Here is a 22,346-nt window from a genome sequence, read left to right as displayed (position 1 = left end):
TTCTTCTTATACTTAATTTTGCAGTAAAAAGCTTCCTTTCATGCTTTCTATTAGCGAATGTCATTCCATCGTTGTTAAAATTCACAAATCAGCCCACTCAACTAAACTATTACAAACAAACCTTAAACTTCTTATCCGGTGGTATTTAACACCAAAAAATCCCTCAAATATTTGTTCCCAGGAGCCTCCAATTCAAAAAGAAGGATCTTTATACCACATCTGGTGGTCCTGCCCCAGAATTTCAACCTTCTGGACATCACTTATGAATTATATACAGACTGCGCACTATAGCCTTAGACAACTCTATACTCTTATTTCGCCATATACCCAAACTTCAATCAAAACTCCACTCAAAACTCTTTAATATGATGGTGAATAGTGCTAATCATCTAATCCCACGTTTGTGGAAGAAACCTGAAATCCCTACAAATAAGGCTACAGGAGTTCCAGCAAAACCTCAAACCTAAAAGATACCATTATCTTATCAATAATACGATAGACACTTATGACATGATATTCATTTGGGAGTTCCGCCCTAACCACCTGACACCTATACCATCCTAACTCTTAACTAAACCTATATTTATCTACTACACTTAATTTGATGTATCTAACTATAGACCCTTACCTTACACTTTAACAAATACTATCTTTTTGTAGCACCCTGACATTATGGGTCCGAATTATCAAGCTCCGAATGGAGCTTGATGCTCCTGTTCATAACAGAAGTTATGAAGCAGTGGTCTAAAGACCGCTGCTCCATAACTTGTCTGCCTGCTCTGAGGCAGCGGACAGAAATCAACCCAATCGAATATAATCGGGTTGATTGACACCCCCTGCTAGCGGCCGATTGGCCACGAATCTGCAGGGGGCGGCATTGCACCAGCAGTTCACAAGAACTGCTGGTACAATGATAAATGCAGAATTTTGAAATTTTTAAGAATTGTTATTTTTACTGTTTTTACTGGTTTATTCATTGTGACAATACTGATCACTTGATATTACAAATTTGGTAGTAAAAATTTTCATCTATGTAATGGAGTCTACCAAGACTAGTCTTCAGAATTATACCTGTTAAGTCACCTAGATGAAGAGGAAATAACTATATAACTATGCTTGATTGGGACATAATTTAATTATTTTATCATTTCTTTGTAATCAAGTAGAATGGCCTACCAAAACAGTTTCTGTATATATTTTGTTCTGTATGAAATGACTATATTCTTTATTATAGTATTAATAAAAAATAAAAAAATTGCAGTGTTCTATCCAGGGGCCTGATAATTAATATATATTTTTATAGAAAGAAATTAAGCGCTCTGGGGTACAGAATTTTACAAGGGAAAGAGTAGGTAACTGAAAAACATTTGGTGCTGATATAAAGGTTCAGTTTGCATTAATTACAAATTAAACTGAAATGTTTTCACTCTAATCTAACTTGCTTTTGTCTGTAGTTTAGTATATATTACTTTTCTGTCAATTAAATAATTGTATTATGCATTTTTAGCAAACTTCACCTGCATACAGCTGGCAAAAAAAATCAGTGAGACTAGCTTGTTTAAAATACTTACAGCATTTTTTTACAAGACTTGAGAGAGCTTTAGACATAGCCTGGGAAATCCCATGTCCCACTTTCTGAAGCTGTATTTTCTTTATTGTAAAAAAAGTGCAATGTAAGTTGTAAAAGATGTACAGAAATAAACAAATTATGATCATAATTTGTTAAAGTAACGTTCAAAACATATTCCAAATTTGTAAAATCACTGCTAGAACTAAATGTAAATATATTTTAAATATTAAATAGACAGTGCAAAGCTTAAATGCAGTAATACTGAAAGGACCCAATCTGAAGTGTAAAGCAATAAAAGAATTCTGCACACTGAACAAGCAAAAAAAATATTATTTTCTGATTTTTTATTTTCCTATTTCTTGCACTTTTGCTATGATTAATAAATTAATTTTAGTTTAATATGGTTGTTTTGAAGCATCATTCATGGTCTCTCCGAGTTTTTACACGTAAAATAAAATGTACTGAATTTCAATTTGAAAAAATAATTTTGCTTGTTGAGTGTTCTGAATTTCCTATCTTTGTATATAAGGACTACTGATCCTTGTATTTTCTCTCTAAACCTTTTGATAAATGAGAGTTTTGTTACACTTAGACTTTGTGCATTGCATTTTATATTGCTTTACACTTCAAATTGGGTCCTTTCATTTATACTGCATTTAAGCTTTGCACTTTCTATTTTCTATTTAAAATATATTTACATTTAGTTCTAGCAGTGATTTTACAAATTCTGATTATGTTTTTAACGTTTCTGAGTTAATGCACTACATGAGTTAGATCTACAAGTTAGTTTGCTCATGATTTATATATTTACATACATCTACTTGCAAGCACATTATCTGCAATAGGTAATTATCAAATAAACCAAGAGATCAAGTTCCATTTAGAATGGTATCATAAAGAACAAAAACGTAAGTTATTATAACAAACTTTGATGGGAAAAAGTAAGCTTCGGTTGTAACATAATATATTATAACTCTTGACAGCATATGTATATTTGGTAGACAAATAGACATTCAGGCAAATAGGTTTTACCTAGGCAAATACTAATTTTAGCTTTAAAACACTATTTGCCTAGGCAAAAGACATGAAGTTCTTACTACACATGCATGAAAAATACACCTAGTTTTATAATAATAATAATAATAATAATAATAACTAAAAAAAAAAAACTTCTAAAATCACAAAAGGCATATACAGTATATATATATATATATATATATATATATACACACACACACACACACACACATACATTGGAACCCTTTGCAGCTAAGTAGATGATTAATTTAATAAAGTGTTATACTGTGTATTTACTGTAAATCAGGGGTCAAGTCCTACAAAAAAAAGTGTGGGATCTCACCAAGACTTCCACCGCCCCTCAAATTAATATATATATATATATATATATATATATATATATACACACACACATATATTAATATATGTATTGTTGTTTTACATGTTCAGTCAATTGTGTGTCTTAGTACTGTGTGATCATCCGTATGGCAACCTGGATGCTCTGATGGGATAGGCTGATGCCTACCATGTGATGCACTACTGGTCTAGTGTGCTACTTCCGGGTTTGCGAGCGGAGCTGTGCCGCTCCAGGGGCGGCAGCTTGTCAGTGGGAGACTGTCTTAGTACTAAAGGGTGTGAGTACATATGTTTCTCTATGAGATCATTGTGATGATAAAAATGTTGCAGCATGTCATTGTTCTTTCTCTTTACCCGGTAACAGTTTGCGGTCTGTGTTACTTACATATGCCTATATATGATTCAATTTGTTTTTTGTGGGGTGTTGTATTGCCTCCTCGAGTCTGTATACCATGCTCCCCAATTTTTCCCTTTTATGTATTAGAGTCACTGTCACTTAAGGATACAATATACTATATGTCACTAGATGGAGGCATTTTGTTTGTTGATACTGTGACGTAGTGGTCACCTTGACAACCGTTTTTGGCGTTTTTCTGTTCTAATTAGGGGGTGGGGTTTGTATTTGTCTATAAATGTTTTTCACTCTGTATTACCTGTGTCTGAGGAAGGGGGATATATTATCCTCGAAACATTACACTGTCACAGTAAAGATTTTTTTTAAAGTACCAGTGAGTGCAAGTTGTTTTCATCATTGCTATATATATATATATATATATATATATATATATATATATATATCACACACACACTGTATTTATATTTATATAATCTACATATTTTTGGTTAATGGAAGCATATTAAATCCAATGAAGGGTTGAATGGTTGCCTGAGAATCCTCCTCTGTCACAGAGTATCACCTACTTAAGGTGCAATAGTCCTGTTTCTGCTGAGGGGAGCTAAATAACCCCAGAGTAAGCCACACAAAAATGTAAACACCATGTGTTAAACACATTGGGGTCAATTTATGTATGTGTGAGCGGACATGATCCGATATAGCGGATCATGTCTGCTGCACATCGATAAATGCCGACAGCATACGCTGGCGGCATTTATCATTCCACCAGCAGTTCTTGTGAACTGCTGGTGCAATGCTGGCCCCTGCGGGGGGTGTCAATCAACCCGATCGTATTCGATCGGGTTGATTTCTGTCCGCCTCCTCTGAGCAGGCGGACAGGTTATGGAGCAGCGGTCTTTGGACCGCTGCTTTATAACTTCTGTTTCCGGTGAGCCTAAAGGCTCGCCGGAAACACGGGGCATCAAGCTCCATAAATTGACCCCACTGTTGGGTGATCACACAGCAGGACCGCTGATAGGCTTGCATTTAGTGTATTGTAGGAAGTGTTACTGCCCATTACTAGAGGATCTCACTATCCCTCTAACCAGACTGTGCTCTAGTTCCTTCCACCAGCAGCAGTGTTTACTGAAGCATTTATGTTCTCTGTCCAGAGGGAACTTAGTTCCTCCTGCAAAAATAGTGCAGGAACTCCGTTCCCATGCGTTCCCGCACGACTTGACCTTGTCAGGGTTTTTTCCCTGTTTTGTTTACCATGTGCTGCTGACAGCCATTTTACTCACCTCTCTTGCTGACTATGGTGCCTTGTGGGGGATGCTGTTCATTTCCTGCACTTCCGTTTATGGCCAGACTGGTGTGCATCATCTGTGTGAGTCAGGATGCAGTCTCAGAATTGTGATGTCATCACTTATTATTTAAAGGGCCTCTGTTCAGTATGCTTTTCCTTTGCTTTGTCTCAGACCTTTTTGTAAGAGTTCCTGTGTATTGGCTGTCTGACGTCCTTCCTGGTTCCTGATCCCTGGCTTGTTCCTGACTCTGCTGTTTTCCTTATTCCTGATTCCGGCTCATCTAACTATTCGCTTTGGCTCCTGACTCAGCTCGTCTGACTACCAGCTCTGGTTTTGACTCCTGGCTTATTTTTTGTTAATAAAGGTGTGATTATTTTTGCACTTCTCGTCTCAGTCTGATTCCTGGCACCCTGACAGACCCCTGCTGTAAATATTTCACATTCCTATGTTCTGCACATAGCAGCATATGTTCTTTGTATTTTCAAATAGATATTCCTATATATTTATATATATATCTATACCTATACGTAATAATCGATATCTGTGTGTGTGTGTGTATATATATATATATATATATATATATATACACACACACACACAATAGTACCAAGAAAACAATCAGATATATGTAGAAATATTTATTTATGAATAAATAAAACATATTCTGTTATGTGAAGAACATTGGAATGTCATGTGTGAGAGTAGGGTGATGGGTTAATTTTTTTCCTATTGACTTCTATGGGGGAATACGTTAAAGCGAACGCAATATTCTAACTTTGGCTTTTTGCGCTCATCAGGTTAGCAAGTGAAAATCGTTTACTTTCAACTCATAATACGAGTGCAAAAAGTTAACGCTCGAGCGGGAGCATTAATTAATGCTCCACTTGTAATCTGGCCCTAAATATAGAAACAAAGATGCTACAATGGTAAAACTGATGTGTATTAGAATCTAACAAATGATTATTTAAAATCAGTCCCAGTAGTTTTAGTTCCTGATTTATGCTTTATAATTATGTATGCAAATGAGTATGGCCGGTAATTAGCTTAAATATAAACATCATCACATAGGCTTGACCAGAGTGCTTGCGACATTCATTAAAATGACTAATTACGTCATATTGAGTCCAAGGACTAAAATAATGTATGTTCTGGAATAGTATTTTTTAGTTAATTTTCAAAACTATTTTTTAATGGTTTTTAACTCAAATGGATCTGAATACATTGTCCTTCCATACTAAAAAATACTCCACTGTGTATTTATGAAGAACAGGAAAAACAAAAAAACAAAGTGTAATTAAAAAAACAATAATTTATTGTGTGTTACATTGTCCTTCCTGAACCCAAACAAAGTTTAATTAAAAAAACAATAATTTATTGTGTGTTACATTGTCCTTCCTGAACCCAAACAAAGATACTAAAGTTTGCTGCTCTACAAGAACTGTGACAACGCTAAAACATTTAAAATATTCCCAGTGTTTGCATTTTCACTTAAATGCACAGTTCTTTATAAAGCTGCCTGACGGTTTTCTTAGAAATAACAGAGGTTTTTTTAAAAAAAAAAAAAGTTATAAAGATGACCATTATTATGTGGAACAAGACTTAGCCTTGCTATTGCCTGATACGGGAATGTAATATGAGAGGTTGTAGAACTGAACAGGTTAATACTTTCAAAAGTAAGCACTAAAATACAGAAAATCATGTACTAGGATTAGGGAAGAAAATAATGTCAGAGAAAGGTTAAGAATCCAAAGCATTCTGAGGTATGACAAGTACAAAACATGCAACCACTTGTGTGCCAACATATAGTAAAAGTCAAAATGAATGGGACCGTATAATGAAACATTCACAATTCATATAGATCCAGAAATGTTATACAACTTTCCAAGTTACTTATATTATCAAATTTGCTTTGTATGCTTGGTGTCTTTTTTTAAAGAGTAAACCTAGGGGCTGATATGAGTTTAGAAGAGTGAATGTGTCTTTAATACTCTATGGCAGCAGTGTTTACAGATATGTAAACATGGCTATAAACAATGTTACAAACACCACTGCTAAATGGCTAAAGATACGTGCACGCTCCTGAGCTCACCGAGAATTACTCTTTAACAAAGGAATGCAAGAGAACTAAGCAAAACTGATAATAGAAGTAAATTAGAAAGTTGTTTAAAATGCAATTCTCTATCCAATCCATTTAGGTTTAAAAATCTAATTTTATTCAATTATTATTAAATTTACATTGTTCTCTTGGTTTTATTTGTTGAAGAGCATGTGTTGAGCATTATATGGCAGCCTTGTTTGCAACAATATTTGTAACATGTATGCTATATATATAGTGGTACACACTGCTGCCCTCTAGTGCTCAAGAATGCATAACATTGCTAAAGTCGTTATAAACACTGCCAACCTAGGTTTGCTCTTCAGCAAAAGCTACCAAGAGAAAATATGATAAATTAAAGGGACATGAAACCCCAGAATTTTCTCTTTCATGATTCAGATAGAAAATACAATTTTAAACAACCTTCCAATTTACTTTTATTATTTAATTTGCCTCCTTATCTTGTTATCCTTTGCTGAAAGGTTTATCTAGGCAAGCTCAGGAGCAGCAGAGAACCTAGGTTCTAGCTGTTGATTGGAGGCTGCATATATATATATATATATATATATATCGATTGTGATTGGCTCACCTATGTGTTCAGTTAGAAACCATTAGTGCATTGCTGCTCCTTCAACAAATGATACCAAGAGAATGAAACAAATTAGAAAGAGGTTTAAAATTGTATTATCTATCTGAATCATGAAAGAACAGTTTTGGGTTTCATGTCCCTTTAAGTAATGGAAAGTTGCACGCTCTATTTGAATCATGAAAGTTTAATTTGAACTTTCATGTCCCTTTTAGTGTTGTTTGCCAAACTGTGGTGAAAGAGAGGACTTACATGCTGGAACAGATGCAGTGGTGTGCTTTATTCTTCTTGTACCTCAGATGGCTTATTATTATTGCACAGTGACTTAAGACTATTGCCCATAGATTGCAGTTGTGGAGAGATGCAAAAATATATCCCTTGGGCTGAGGAATCACTCATTTGCAATATATGTAACCACAAGCTAAACAATCATGAATGGCTTCACTCCATGAGTCATGACAGTCTTCCTATGAATTACTGTTATCATAGATTTAGGTTAACCCAGAGCTTGAGAAATATTTTAAACCAGTGAACAGTGACGTGAAGTAAAATGTATTTGAGGCCTGGCATGGTTGTTAGAAAAGGAGAAGCACAGACAATCCTCTTGTCTTTACAGTGAGAACCAACATGGCTGCTTATCTCTTTGAGACACATCAGATACGTCAGCCACTGGCTTAGCATTATCTTTTTTTCCAACTCCCTTTATGCAGGTCAGCTGGTAAAGGACAAGGGCTTCATATCACTGCTAGTACATTCCAGACAGTCAATGGTTTTCAATCACTGCTGCATGCGTGCAGAATTTACTGCTTCAATCACTGCTTTATTTGTTTCTGTTTAGCCCTGAAACATCTACACATATAATTATGGCACACAGGGTTGCCAGGTGTCCGGTATTAGACAGGACTGTCCGATATTTCAGGCTACTGCCCGGTAATTTTTTTTTTTTTTTTAAATGGACATAGCCTTAGGTAGTTTGCTTTTGAATTTATTTGTTTATTTTTTTTGCTTTCGAACATTTTTAAATGTATTTATACTTTTTACATAATTTTTACTTTTTAAGACTATTAGCCTTAATTTAGCCCCCCTGGCAGTGACAGGCAGCCGCCCACAGCCCGTGTACACTTGTTGTCTACTGTCTACAGGCTCCGGCCCCGCTCAGCTGATCAGAGATCCTGATGTACGGTGCCCCTGCGCTGTGCGTGCTGCCTGCCGCTGTAGTGACTGTCAGATGTCACGTGACGTCACAACAGCAAGAAGATCCGCGGGATGCGCTGACACTGTCTACAGACTCCAGATAATTGCCAAGCTTGACAATATGTGTGTGTGTGTATATATATATATATATATATATATACCCATACACAGAGTATATATAAATTTGTGTATCTAATCTAAATATGTGTGTGTGTGTGTGTGTGTGTGTGTGTGTGTATATATATAAAATAAATCTCAAATAAATGTATGCGTGTGCCCACCCCCCTTATCTGCTGGCTGTCCGGTATTTTTTTGAAGGACAGCTGGCAACCCTTCTGGCACAGCTTTTAATAAAAGTGTATCGGGCTTCCCAATATTTTTTGGCTCATATATTTCAAGTTTGGCATCTTCCATTTTTATGGAATAAGATTGCTGACAAAAAGGCAAGTGTGTGTGATTCTTTATCATTGTACATAAATTGTGGCATACGAATACAAATCTAAAATTACAAATACATTTTTTTTTTTAAATAGAATTTTTTTTTTTTAGAATACAAATCTTTAATTACAAATATTTATTTTTTTAGAAGTGCAATTTTGGTATTTTTGTACAATTTTTTTTCCAGCATGTGTCAGAACACTTTAGCAAAATGGGAACTAGAGTTTATTTTTTAAAGGACTTGTGATGTCAGAGCAAGTCAGTTCAGCAGTTTGACTTTACCTGGAAACTAGCTACTGCTTTGCCCCAGCACATCAGCATGATGCATCATCTCAGGTAAATGTTTAACATTTATTATGTAACATACAACATGGCTTGACATGTCAAAAGTAGTTATTCTTATTTGCATCATACAACACAACACTTTACAGAGGAATATTGATTTTTATGTTTTAATTACAGTTTTCATAGTAGCAGGAAAACTGTCTGAAGCATGTGTTCTTTCAGAATACAGTATAAGTTTTTTTATGTTGTCATTTACCATACAACATGCTTTACATACCTAAAATGCTTATTCTGCCTTGTTTTATTTTTTTACAATAATGTACTAAGGAATATTGATTTTGTCAGCCATTTCCCCACATTTAATTGAAAGCAAAAACAGACTGCTGTGACATCACAAGTCCTTCAGTAAAATTGGAACTAGTATTTATTATTTTTACAATGTTTTGACATATGCTGGAAGTGTAATTCCAAAAAATAAATAAAAAAATTGTACTTCCAAAAGAACAAAATTGTATTTCCAAAAAAGAAAAGTGCACTTCTATAAAATAATTGTATTGGTAATTAAAGGTTTGTATTCTAAAAATAATAAAAAAATAAAAATATTGCAAATTCAGATTTTTTATTTGTATGTCACAATTTATTTACAATAAAAAAAAGCCCACACTTGTCATTAAAACAACAATCTTATTTCATACATTTTCAACACACTGAATTGTCCTGCATAGTATTTCAAACTTGATTAAATTATTGCCAATATTTTAGAAGAAAAGTGAATGTAGTGGAATTGGTTTTACTGAATTTCATGTTTTGAGGCAATAGTAAAGTAATTTGTGAGCAAGGCAGTGGGCTTATTAAGGAAACCAATAAACAATTCTTCTTTTCCACAAAGATGTTAAGACTGTAGCTGATTGGCTGTCATTGCTTATCTATGTTCCATTAGTCATGTGTGTAACAGGTGGCAGCTGGGGCCTCAAAGCACAAGAAGATAACGAGGTAGGTGCAAATAGGTCTGGAAACACCCACAGAGAACAAGATCAGAGAGAAAAGGGCAGAGAAGTGAGAGGCATGGGAGGAAGTGGACAGTAACAGAGAACTGAGGAGTGAGAGATAGGGAGAAAGATATGGGAAAAGGTGGTACGAAGGGAACTTTGGGATGTTAGAGAGGAAATGGGGTAAAAGAAATGAAGGGCAGAGTATGTTTAGAGAGCTGGCTGCCCTGTATATGAGATTACTGGCTGTATTATATTAGCTATATATCTACCTTCTGTATGTCAGATTACAGGCTACATGCATATTGTATGACTGGCTTCTGGCTATTCAGCTGAACTTTGCTTTTGGTATCTCTAATAACAATGGGACTACAGCCTGTACTTATGCAGTTTTACCAACTGTGTATCTGCCTTTTGCATGTGCTATTAAAGACTACATTCTGACTACTTAAAGGGACAGTATACACCAATCTTCATATAACTGCATGTAATAGACACTACTATAAAGAATAATATGCACAGATACTGTTATAAAAATCCAGTATAAAACCATTTCAAAACTTACTTAGAAGCTTCCAGTTTAGCACTGTTTAAAAGGTTACTGGAACACCCACTGCAAGTGGGAAATCGCAGACACTCCCCCTCCCCTTCCTTTGCATGTGAAAAGACCCTTTACACAAACAGAAGCAAGCTGGAGTAAGTATATGTAGGTATTCTCCTAAAACTTTGGGGCTTGGTTAGGAGTCTGAAAATCAGAGCAATGTTATTTAAAAATAAGCAAAACTATACATTAAAAAAAAAAAAAAAAAACTGTATGGGACATATAAATGGATCATCTACAAAACATTTATGCAAAGAAAAAGCTAGTGTATAATGTCCCTTTAATTGCATGCAACTTTTGTGATTTCCAGTCTTATATCTGCAATCTTTTAGAATAAGGAAGTGAGAAAGGGGTCTGATGACAAAGAAAAGATCATTTGGAATACAATTTAAAACAAAAGTTAGATTAAGATTGAGTACGAAAGGAAGAAGCTGTAACTCAAACCAGTGCCACCCACCAACACTCATATTTCTCAGTATGGTTGCCCTTGTTAGCAACACCCAAATGACAAGGCCTAGAACTATCCCTGAAAAGAACATGAAATATAAATGAAAATAGGATATGTGATCTGAAACTAGCACACATTTAGTTTTCATATAGTGTACTACAGTATACCAACTGTATTCACCTCAATCTCATATTTATACTTTTGGCATTAAAATACTCTGTTCATGTGAGCACCCTGGGGATTGACAGTTTCTTACATTTTAATCCTGGGCCTGGCTACCAAATATTCTACATTATCTGTAAATACAACATACCTCCCAAACATTTCCAGATCCAATCCAGGGCTGGGAGTCACAGGTTGAGACAGGGATAAAAGTGGGTGGGGTCATGGGTGTTCATTTGGCTGAATAAATCATTATGGGCAGGGTCATATTTAGTACACTAGCAAGGTTGTGTGTTATGAGCAGGAGGTGCCTGGTTTCACTTCCAGAAATTGTGCCATTTATAAGGCAGAGTGATCTGCGATAGAACATTAAAATAATGACAATCACAAAACATGTAGCATCTGGGAGCTCTGAAATGTGTAACTTGTTCCTCAATATTCCTGCCTGCTCCTGTGATCATTTCCATAAATATTATTGTCCTTATGCTAATATATACTTCACATTTCCAAGCTCTCATATGTATGGTGTGTGATGTAATAATATCTGTAAGCAAACTCTATTGCTGAGTGTCTTCCATAAAATACTTTCCACTGTGTTATACAGCAAAAATAGGCATTGCACAGCCTGAGTAGTATGCCAAAAAAATGAGGGCAATTGGCAAGTTTCCACACAGCTATCATGACACTGTAAAAAACTAATGACATCTAACTTTATAAATGAAGCGAGCAATATATCTTCTTATTTAACCCAATCACATTATTTTAGCAAAGACCTCCATATGTCAAGTCCATTAAAACGACGAATTACTGATTTCATTAAGCAAGAAATTATTTAGAAGAAAACCTTTGGCATGACAACAAAATATATTATATCCCATAACTGTAAAATAACGAACAAATGTTGGAGTAGAGAAATGCCACTAAATCATCTGAGGATTATATAAAGGTAGAAAATCCTTTATCAGAACTGCTTGGGACCAGAAGAGGTTTGGATTATGGAATATTTGCATCTCTAAAATAGGACAGTTTGAAGTGGGGATGGACCCACAATATCTTATGTTATTTAGGCAATATTTACTTGTGATTAAACAGCTTTTTATACATGCAACAAAGGTAATCTGATATCATTTTTAATACTTTTGTATACATAGTACCCTTCAGAAAGATAGTACAGTATTCAAAGGAATTTGTTTTACATAAATATAGACTACCATTTGTAGAAATTATGCCTTACAGGCAGGGAAATCGTAATTTTATATTTAAAATAATATTAATTAAAAAGTTTGGATTTGAGGATTTGTACCTTTATATGACTATTTGAACAATCAGATGTTATATTTAGTATTTAATGCACCTGTAGACAAAATGTGTTACATTATTATACTATAACGTTCCTGAAGCCGTAAACCAAGCAAAGGGAAAAAAAAAACTTACAAACATGGGTCTCTATGCTATTACACTAACATTGGCGGTACAGACAGAAGTAAAAGTTGTATTAAAAACAGAATCAGTCTGCCTTTTGTCCCTGGGCATGATCTGCCTATCTAAAAGTAATGACACGCCCTCAAAGAGTATGACATCAGATCTGTGTGGCTGCAATGCAGTGAGAAAACTGCCCCAAAGGAGAAAAAGGAATGACTATAAAACTCATCACTCAGCTGGTGAAGACATTAGCTGGTCGAGACAATACAAAGATAGCATGACTTTTAAATAAGCATCAACTGGACAAAAAGTTTTTAATTAAAGTGAATGTCAATTTAAATGAGTAGGTACCCGGTTTTTAATATTCCTATTAAAAACAAGGGCACTTTAATTCATCAAAATTTACATTTCACTTGTTTTCTTCAAATACTTACCTTTTTTAATCTTCCCAGCCGCTTCAGCGATTGCCTCCCGGCTGTCGGAAGCTTCTTCATACGTCAGAAATGACGAATCCGTCTTCCTTCAATCACGGCTTCCCCCCGGGGGAATCTTGGCCTGAGGCAACGCTGTGATTAGAGGAAGCCAGCTTCGTCATTTTGGACCTGCAAAGAGGGCTTGCGACAGGCGGAGGAAGCCCTGCAGCGGCTGTCAGGATTAAAAGGTAAGGACTCGCACAAAGTAGCTGTGCATGAACAACAGACTCACGCACAAAGTAGCTGTGCATGAACAACAGACTCAAGCACAAAGTAGCTGTGCATGAACAATGGACTCACGCACAAAGTATCTGTGCATGAACAACGGACTCACGCACAAAGTATCTGTGCATGAACAACGGACTCACGCACAAAGTATCTGTGCATGAACAACGGACTCACGCACAAAGTAGCTGTGCATGAACAACGGACTCACGCACAAAGTAGCTGTGCATGAACAACAGACTCACGCACAAAGTAGCTGTGCATGAACAATGGGCTCATGCAGAAAAACAGGGCTCGAACAGGAAGTAGCTAAACAAGAACACAGGACTTGATCAGGAAGTATTTAAAAATGAACAGGAAATAGCTAAAAATAAAAACAGGGCTCTTGCATGAAGTAGCTGAGCATTTACACAGGCTCATATAGGACGTAGCTGAGCAGAGACACAGGAAGTAGCTGAGTAGAGAGACACAGGGCCTCACACAGGAAGTAGCTGAGCAGAGACACAGGGCCTCACACAGGAAGTAGCTGAGTAGAGACACAGGGCCCCACACAGGAAGTAGCTGAGCAGAGACACAGGACATAGTTGAGCAGAGATACAGGGCCTCACACAGGACGTAGCTGAGCAGAGACACAGGACATAGTTGAGCAGAGATACAGGGCCTCACACAGGACGTAGCTGAGCAGAGACACAGGGCCTCACACAGGACATAGTTGAGCAGAGACACAGGGCCTCACTCAGGAAGTAGCTGACCAGAGACACAGGGCCTCACTCAGGAAGTAGCTGAGCAGAGACACAGGGCCTCACACAGGAAGTAGCTGAGCAGAGACACAGGGCCTCACTCAGGACGTAGCTGAGCAGAGACACAGGGCCTCACTCAGGAAGTAGCTGAGCAAAGACACAGGGCCTCACTCAGGAAGTAGCTGAGCAGAGACACAGGGCCTCACACAGGAAGTAGCTGAGCAGAGACACAGGGCCTCACTCAGGAAGTAGCTGAGCAGAGACACAGGGCCTCACACAGGAAGTAGCTGAGCAGAGACACAGGGCCTCACTCAGGACGTAGCTGAGCAGAGACACAGGGCCTCACTCAGGAAGTAGCTGAGCAGAGACACAGGGCCTCACTCAGGACGTAGCTGAGCAGAGACACAGGGCCTCACTCAGGAAGTAGCTGAGCAGAGACACAGGGCCTCACTCAGGAAGTAGCTGAGCAAAGACACAGGGCCTCACTCAGGAAGTAGCTGAGCAGAGACACAGGGCCTCACTCAGGAAGTAGCTGAGCAGAGACACAGGGCCTCACTCAGGAAGTAGCTGAGCAGAGACACAGGGCCTCACACAGGAAGTAGCTGAGCAGAGACACAGGGCCTCACTCAGGAAGTAGCTGAGCAGAGACACAGGGCCTCACACAGGAAGTAGCTGAGCAGAGACACAGGGCCTCACTCAGGACGTAGCTGAGCAGAGACACAGGGCCTCACTCAGGAAGTAGCTGAGCAAAGACACAGGGCCTCACTCAGGAAGTAGCTGAGCAGAGACACAGGGCCTCACACAGGAAGTAGCTGAGCAGAGACACAGGGCCTCACTCAGGAAGTAGCTGAGCAGAGACACAGGGCCTCACACAGGAAGTAGCTGAGCAGAGACACAGGGCCTCACTCAGGACGTAGCTGAGCAGAGACACAGGGCCTCACTCAGGAAGTAGCTGAGCAGAGACACAGGGCCTCACTCAGGACGTAGCTGAGCAGAGACACAGGGCCTCACTCAGGAAGTAGCTGAGCAGAGACACAGGGCCTCACTCAGGAAGTAGCTGAGCAAAGACACAGGGCCTCACTCAGGAAGTAGCTGAGCAGAGACACAGGGCCTCACTCAGGAAGTAGCTGAGCAGAGACACAGGGCCTCACTCAGGAAGTAGCTGAGCAGAGACACAGGGCCTCACTCAGGACGTAGCTGAGCAGAGACACAGGGCCTCACACAGGACATAGTTGAGCAGAGACACAGGGCCTCACTCAGGAAGTAGCTGAGCAGAGACACAGGGCCTCACACAGGACGTAGCTGACAGAGACACAGGGCCTCACACAGGAAGTAGCTGAGCAGAGACTAGGGTTGCCAGGTGTCCGGTATCTGACAGGACAGAGTGCTTTTTTTCCCCACCAGCTGTCTGGTAAAATTTGAAGAAAAAAAACTGACACTTTTTAATTTTTTTATTAAGTTGACATTCCAGTTACAAAAGCTGACGATAGGTGTCACTCAAAGCAGAACAGATGCTAGTTAGGTGAAGAAGCCGAGTTCTGATTGCACTTAACACGTTCAGCCACAGATCAGGTTGTGTAGTGTCTAGTAGAGAGGGGCTGTGCGAGCAGCATGCAAGGTATGTAGTATACAGAGCAGCACGTGAGGTATGTAGTATACAGAGCAGCACGTGAGGTATGTAGTATACAGAGCTGCACGCGAGGTATGTAGTATAAAGAGCAGCACGCAAGGTATGTAGTAACTATAAAGAGCAGCATGTGAGGTATGTAGTACATAGAGCAGCATGTGAGGTATGTATTAACTATAAATAGCAGCATGTGAGGTATGTAGTATAAAGAGGTGCATATGAGGTATGTAGTATAAAGAGGTGCATGTGAGGTATGTAGTAACTATAAAGAGCAGCATGTGAGGTATGTAGTACATAGAGCAGCATGTGAGGTATGTAGTAACTATAAAGAGCAGCATGTGAGGTATGTAGTATAAAGAGGTGCATGTGAGGTATGTAGTAACTATAAATAGCAGCATGTGAGGTATGTAGTACATAGAGCAGCATGTGAGGTATGTAGTATAAAGCGGTGCATGTGAGGTATGTAGTATAAAGAGGTGCATGTGAGCACTGAGGTATGTAGTATAAAGAGGTGCATGTGAGGTATGTAGTAACTATAAAGAGGTGCATGTGAGGTATGTATTATAAAGAGCAGCAAATTATTAGTTGTATTTTTGCTTCTTTTTTTAATGGGAAAAAATGAAGGAACCTTTCCAACATTACTGTAAAGGATGTTTAACAGTATGAACTTTGTTTTTATTAAGGTAAGGAAAAAAAGAAACAAATTAAGAAACTGCATCCCAGTACTATTTATAATTCTTAGTCCTTTCCTTGGGATTACAACTTTTAGCAGAATGCTGGAGAATTACAAATGAGTTTGTATAAAGTGCATTGAAAGAGACATTCTTTGATTTTAGACTATACAGTTTAAATTAATAGATTGTAAGGTAACGCCTGCAACTGACTGAACAATGCAAGTTGATTTTTAATACATGGCTTGATAAAGTATTGCCAAACACTTTAGGAGTATTGAACGCTGCTATCAATCCTATAAATAATATCCATTTTACATTCTCTAGTATAAAGCTGCCAGCCTTCTATTTTCCAAACAATATATAAAAATATAAACTAATAGCCATGTTCTAAAAGAAAAGTTAGCAGCTGCAAGTCACTGCTTTTCATCGCAATGTTCTGTACACTTGGTCACTCTATGTAACAAATCCAAAGAGATAAAGGGGAATGCATGTTGTATTTTTTTTTAAAGAATATTCAGTTAAAGGGACAGTAAACCTTAAAAATAATGTTATATAATTCTGCACATAGTGCAGAATTATATAACATTATATTAGCCAAACATTATTTAAACGTAATTTTCCCTATTCATTTTTAAAAGAAAGCGCTGTTTCACAGACCCACTGTCTGCTCTCTGCTGAGCGGGTCTATTGTATTTCCTCAGCGCATCGGGCCAGCTGTATAGTCACAGCCTGGCCCGATTGCGCCATAAGACTAAGTGCAGCTCGCTCCTGTGACAGGAGTGTAAACCTTTGTAATGTTCTTTATATTATTACATTTTACAACTTTTTCATGTAATCACACTTTTTTGCTTTCTCAATGATCCTGAGAGCTGAAGGGTATCCTTCACTTCAGAATCTAGAACTCTTACCCAACAACATTCTACACAGTGATTTTGATCTCTGTAGAAGCTCATTTATGTCTGTCGTAAAATTGGCCACATAAAAAGATTTCTGTTAGAAGTGAGGGGCAATCAAGGGGGTCAAATTAGTTCTGTTTTCATATTTTCATGTCAGTCACAGGTCAAATCATTTATGTGTTTGTTACTGGTAGCCAAGGGGTAGAATGACTGCTCACTTTTGAAGAAATATAGTTAGCGGGATCAAGAGTAAGGACTAAGGAAGAGCTTTTTTTTGGGGGGGGCAGAGTGACTGGCAGAGTGTCTGGTATTTTTGTGGAAGACAGCTGGCAACCCTAGCAGAGACCCAGGGCTCGCACAGGAAGTAGCTGAGCAGAGACACAGAGCCGTACAGGAAGTAGCTGAGCAGAGACACGGGGCCGTTCACACAGGACATAGCTAAGCAGAGACCGAGGGCTCGCACAGGAAGTAGCTAAGCAGAGACCGAGGGCTCGCACAGGAAGTAGCTAAGCAGAGACCGAGGGCTCGCACAGGAAGTAGCTGAGCAGAGACACAGGGCTCGCACAGGAAGTAGCTGAGCAGAGACACAGGGCTCGCACAGGAAGTAGCTGAGCAGAGACACAGGGCTCGCACAGGAAGTAGCTGAGCAGGGACACATGGCTCACACAGGAAGTAGCTGAGCAGGGACACAGGGCTCACACAGTAAGTAGCTGAGCAGGGACACAGGGCTCACACAGTACGTAACTGAGCAGAGACACAGGGCTCACACAAGAAGTAGCTAGGCAGGAACACAGGGCACATGTAGAAAGTAACTAGGCAGGAACACAGGGCAAGAGCAGGAAGTAGCTGAACATGAACATAATATTTGAACAGGAAGTAGCTGAGCATGAACACAAGGCTCAGGAAGAAGCAAAGCAGGGACAAAGGGCATGTGCAGGAAGAATCTGAGCAGATGGTACGTAAGAAGATGCCTGTTGACCACATTGAATATGCAAAAGATGGCAGGGGAAATCACTTGCATCCAGAGGAAGTGGTGGGGTTAAGAATAAACAGCACATGCATGGGAACACACAGCTGTACCTGTATACTACAGTATTTACACAAATGGTACATATAACTTTAACAGAGCAGAGACACAGGGCCGTACAGGAAGTAGCTGAGCAGAGACACGGGGCCGTTCACACAGGACATAGCTAAGCAGAGACCGAGGGCTCGCACAGGAAGTAGCTAAGCAGAGACCGAGGGCTCGCACAGGAAGTAGCTGAGCAGAGACCGAGGGCTCGCACAGGAAGTAGCTGAGCAGAGACACAGGGCTCGCACAGGAAGTAGCTGAGCAGAGACACAGGGCTCGTACAGGAAGTAGCTGAGCAGGGACACATGGCTCACACAGGAAGTAGCTGAGCAGGGACACATGGCTCACACAGTAAGTAGCTGAGCAGGGACACAGGGCTCACACAGTACGTAACTGAGCAGAGACACAGGGCTCACACAAGAAGTAGCTAGGCAGGAACACAGGGCACATGTAGAAAGTAACTAGGCAGGAACACAGGGCAAGAGCAGGAAGTAGCTGAACATGAACATAATATTTGAACAGGAAGTAGCTGAGCATGAACACAAGGCTCAGGAAGAAGCAAAGCAGGGACAAAGGGCATGTGCAGGAAGAATCTGAGCAGATGGTACGTAAGAAGATGCCTGTTGACCACATTGAATATGCAAAAGATGGCAGGGGAAATAACTTGCATCCAGAGGAAGTGGTGGGGTTAAGAATAAACAGCACATGCATGGGAACACACAGCTGTACCTGTATACTACAGTATTTACACAAATGGTACATATAACTTTAACAGTGGAGAATCAACATAATTATTTTTTCATGAAGCATACATTGCTTATGGGATGACAATAAACAAAGACTATAAATAAAGATACTGAGCATTTGTCCCATTGCATTACTCAGGAGGCCTGAAATTATATGTTTAAAGACAGTTCAAATGCTGTTGGTGCTTGGCATTTCTTAATAGACATATAGATTGCATTATATTTTAGAAAATGAAAGCTTAAAATGCATTATTCTTATTCATTATTTTGTATAGCAGTTGGTTTGTACTTGATTTCTTTGACAAAGGAAAGAACCTCAGAAATCCAGTGTCCTAAGTGTAATTACTATTTTAGGTGCGATACAACACACATAATACAAAATAATATACTTTATAAATAGAATATTAAGGTCATTTTTTATATATGCACAGTATGTATCAGCAGCTACCTACTGCAAAATAACTGCATATATCATTATTGTTTCACTAGGCATTTAAACTGTCATTTTGCATTGTACTGTAGTCCAGTGACATAACCCTTGAGAATGTTTATCATCTCTGGTTTGGCCACTTAGGGAGGGATATAAATAAGCTTTTGCACTAACCAATCAAATAAAATAAAGCATGTTTCAGGGTCAGTATCCAGTATAATGCACCGCAGACTTTATGTAAGCACACAAAATAAATAATGAAAGTACATTGCAAAGCTTTGTTTTATTATACACGACTGAACATTTATGGGGAATTACATTTCAAATTTAAAGTCACTTTAATGCTACAGCCACCTGTGGGGTAGAAACTGTGCATTACACCTCTGCCACTCAACAGAGCACAAATAAAGCAGGTTATATATCATGATCAGAGATAAGGCAGGTTGCCAGGTGACATTGGTGAGAAGAGAGTCCCCGTAAAGCACATGCACAACCACAGCCCCCACAGTATTACCTGGTCTATAGGCAGCTGCACTGCATTGCTGAGGGGCAGAAGGAGAGTGGAACCGGTCGTGCTGGTAGTCATGGTAATCCCTATTGATGAAAGGATGAGGAAGATGGTGCTGCTAATACTCCAGTCTCACTCACAAACTGAGGACCAAAATCTTCTCTGACATCCCCAAGACACAACAGACCAACAAGCCCACAGCACTACTGTATGCACTCAGGTCCCACAACTGAAGGCAATTAATGGGATGCGCTGCCAAAAATGTCCTTTAGTGTAATCCTAAAAAAAAGAATAAAAATAAAAAATTGGGTCTCTTTATATTATCGCATTATTGAAAAAGGGCAACAATGACTTGAATGAAGAGTACATCAGTGTAATCCATGCAGTGCAATCACAAAGACACAGCTTCTCCACCTCCTCGTACTGTTCTATGTACTGAATGCAGAATTACAGGCAGATACAGAGAGAGAGGGAGGGAGAAAAATCACTGGGCTGGGAAACCTTAAACACGGCCCTATGGTAGCCTGGAAAGCACATTTTTATTACTCTCATTCTCTAAATCACAGCTTCTATTATATGTCTGTGAATCCACTTCATGAATCAATAGTGCATTGCATTGATGCAAATTTGTTTTTTAATTTAATTGCTGTAATCAAAAGGTTGCTGTTTACTTTCATTTCCCTCTTGCAGGAACTGAAAGGAAAAAGAAATGGGTCAATTATGAATAGCGTTCAGCTGGGAATTGTTTAATTCCATGAGCATGAATGAATGAATAAAATAAAAAAGTATAAATCATTTCAGTGCACTCTCCTTTTCCCTGAATAATTTCTATAAAAGAAATACCTAATAGAATGTTATATGAATGTTTGTTTTTAATGTGTCACAAACACATGACATCAAAGTTATTTACTAGCAAGTATAACCTCAGAAGGGAAGAAAACAGGACCTTTGCACTGTCAAAGTATAAAAATGAAGCCTCATATGTTGTATCCAGTTTTACCTACCATGAAATGTGAATATGATATAGTTATGCCTGGAGAGACCACAGAGATGTGTGTTTTGCTTTATGTAAAAAAGAAAGCAGTGAGGTTCCCCAGCTGTGCCGCCCACCACCAATGCATTGCTCATGGCAACCAGTTAACTCTTGTCACTACTGAATCTCCCTGTTGTACAATGACAGACCAGCAATGGCTGCTAAATGTAGCTCTTTAATCTCTGATCTGCAAGAGCATGGCAGGACCATTTAATCTCTTCTCACCAGAGCTACTGCATCCTCACAGACACGTCTCCTGCCAGGGATTCTCCCATCACAAGGACACACTGTAATACGCAAACCGGTCATAGGGCACTGTTTATCAGCTCGTAAAAGGGACATAAAAGTCATTATTGAAATGCACAAAAGGGATACAATTAAACAATTGTCTACAACATACTTTTGTTTGAATAAATGCTTTGTTAAAAAGTTTAGTCCTTAAAGGGACAGTCAAGTATAAATTAAACTTTCATTATTCAGATAGGACTTTTAATTTTAATTGACTTTCCAATTTACTTTTATCATCAAATTTGCTTTTTTCTCTTGGTATTCTTAGTTAAAACTAAACCTAGGTAGGCTCATATGCTAATTTCTAAGCCTTTGAGGGCTGCCTCTTATCACATGCTTTTTAAATCTCTTTTCAACACAAAGAGACAGAAAGTACACGTGGGCTATATAGATAACACTGTGTTCAGGCACAGGGGGTTATTTAAGATTTAGCACAAAACAATGCTAAATTTAAGACAATAGATAATAAACAGTCACAGTCATGTGATCAGGGGGCTGGAAGAAGGTTCCTAGATACAAGGTAATCACAAAGGTAAAAAGTACATTAATACAACTGTGTTGGTTATGCAAAACTGGGGAATGAGTAATAAAGGGATTATCTATCTTTTAAAACTATAACAATTCTATGGTTGACTGTCCCTTTAAATTATAATTTTAGAATACATGGAACCTTCTGCAATTATAACAGTAAGTCACCTACATACATATTTGCCCCTGCACTTGCAGTAAATGCTTTTTTGCATTTTTACAAACATATTTTAATTGTACTTGAAATACACTACTGTGTATTTTAAATATGGTTGTTGTGCCCCTTTAAAAAGACATAAAC

General features: G+C 38.4%; 1 protein-coding gene across 1 annotated transcript in view; it reads right to left on the bottom strand.

The window, feature by feature from the left end:
• MBOAT2 (membrane bound O-acyltransferase domain containing 2) overlaps positions 1–20,641 on the bottom strand; it is a 437,306-nt gene extending 416,665 nt beyond the window's left edge. Inside the window, 1 exon segment of the mRNA XM_053709710.1 lies at positions 20,203–20,641. Coding sequence (XP_053565685.1) covers positions 20,203–20,274 — 72 coding nt within the window. The 5' untranslated portion in view covers positions 20,275–20,641.
• Between the last annotated feature and the right edge of the window lie 1,705 nt (positions 20,642–22,346).

This window comes from Bombina bombina, chromosome 4 (assembly GCF_027579735.1).
Source record: "Bombina bombina isolate aBomBom1 chromosome 4, aBomBom1.pri, whole genome shotgun sequence".
Lineage (NCBI taxonomy): Eukaryota > Metazoa > Chordata > Amphibia > Anura > Bombinatoridae > Bombina > Bombina bombina.
The sequence above is the reverse complement of the archived record's forward strand: the minus strand, read 5'-3'. Positions and strand labels throughout refer to the sequence as shown.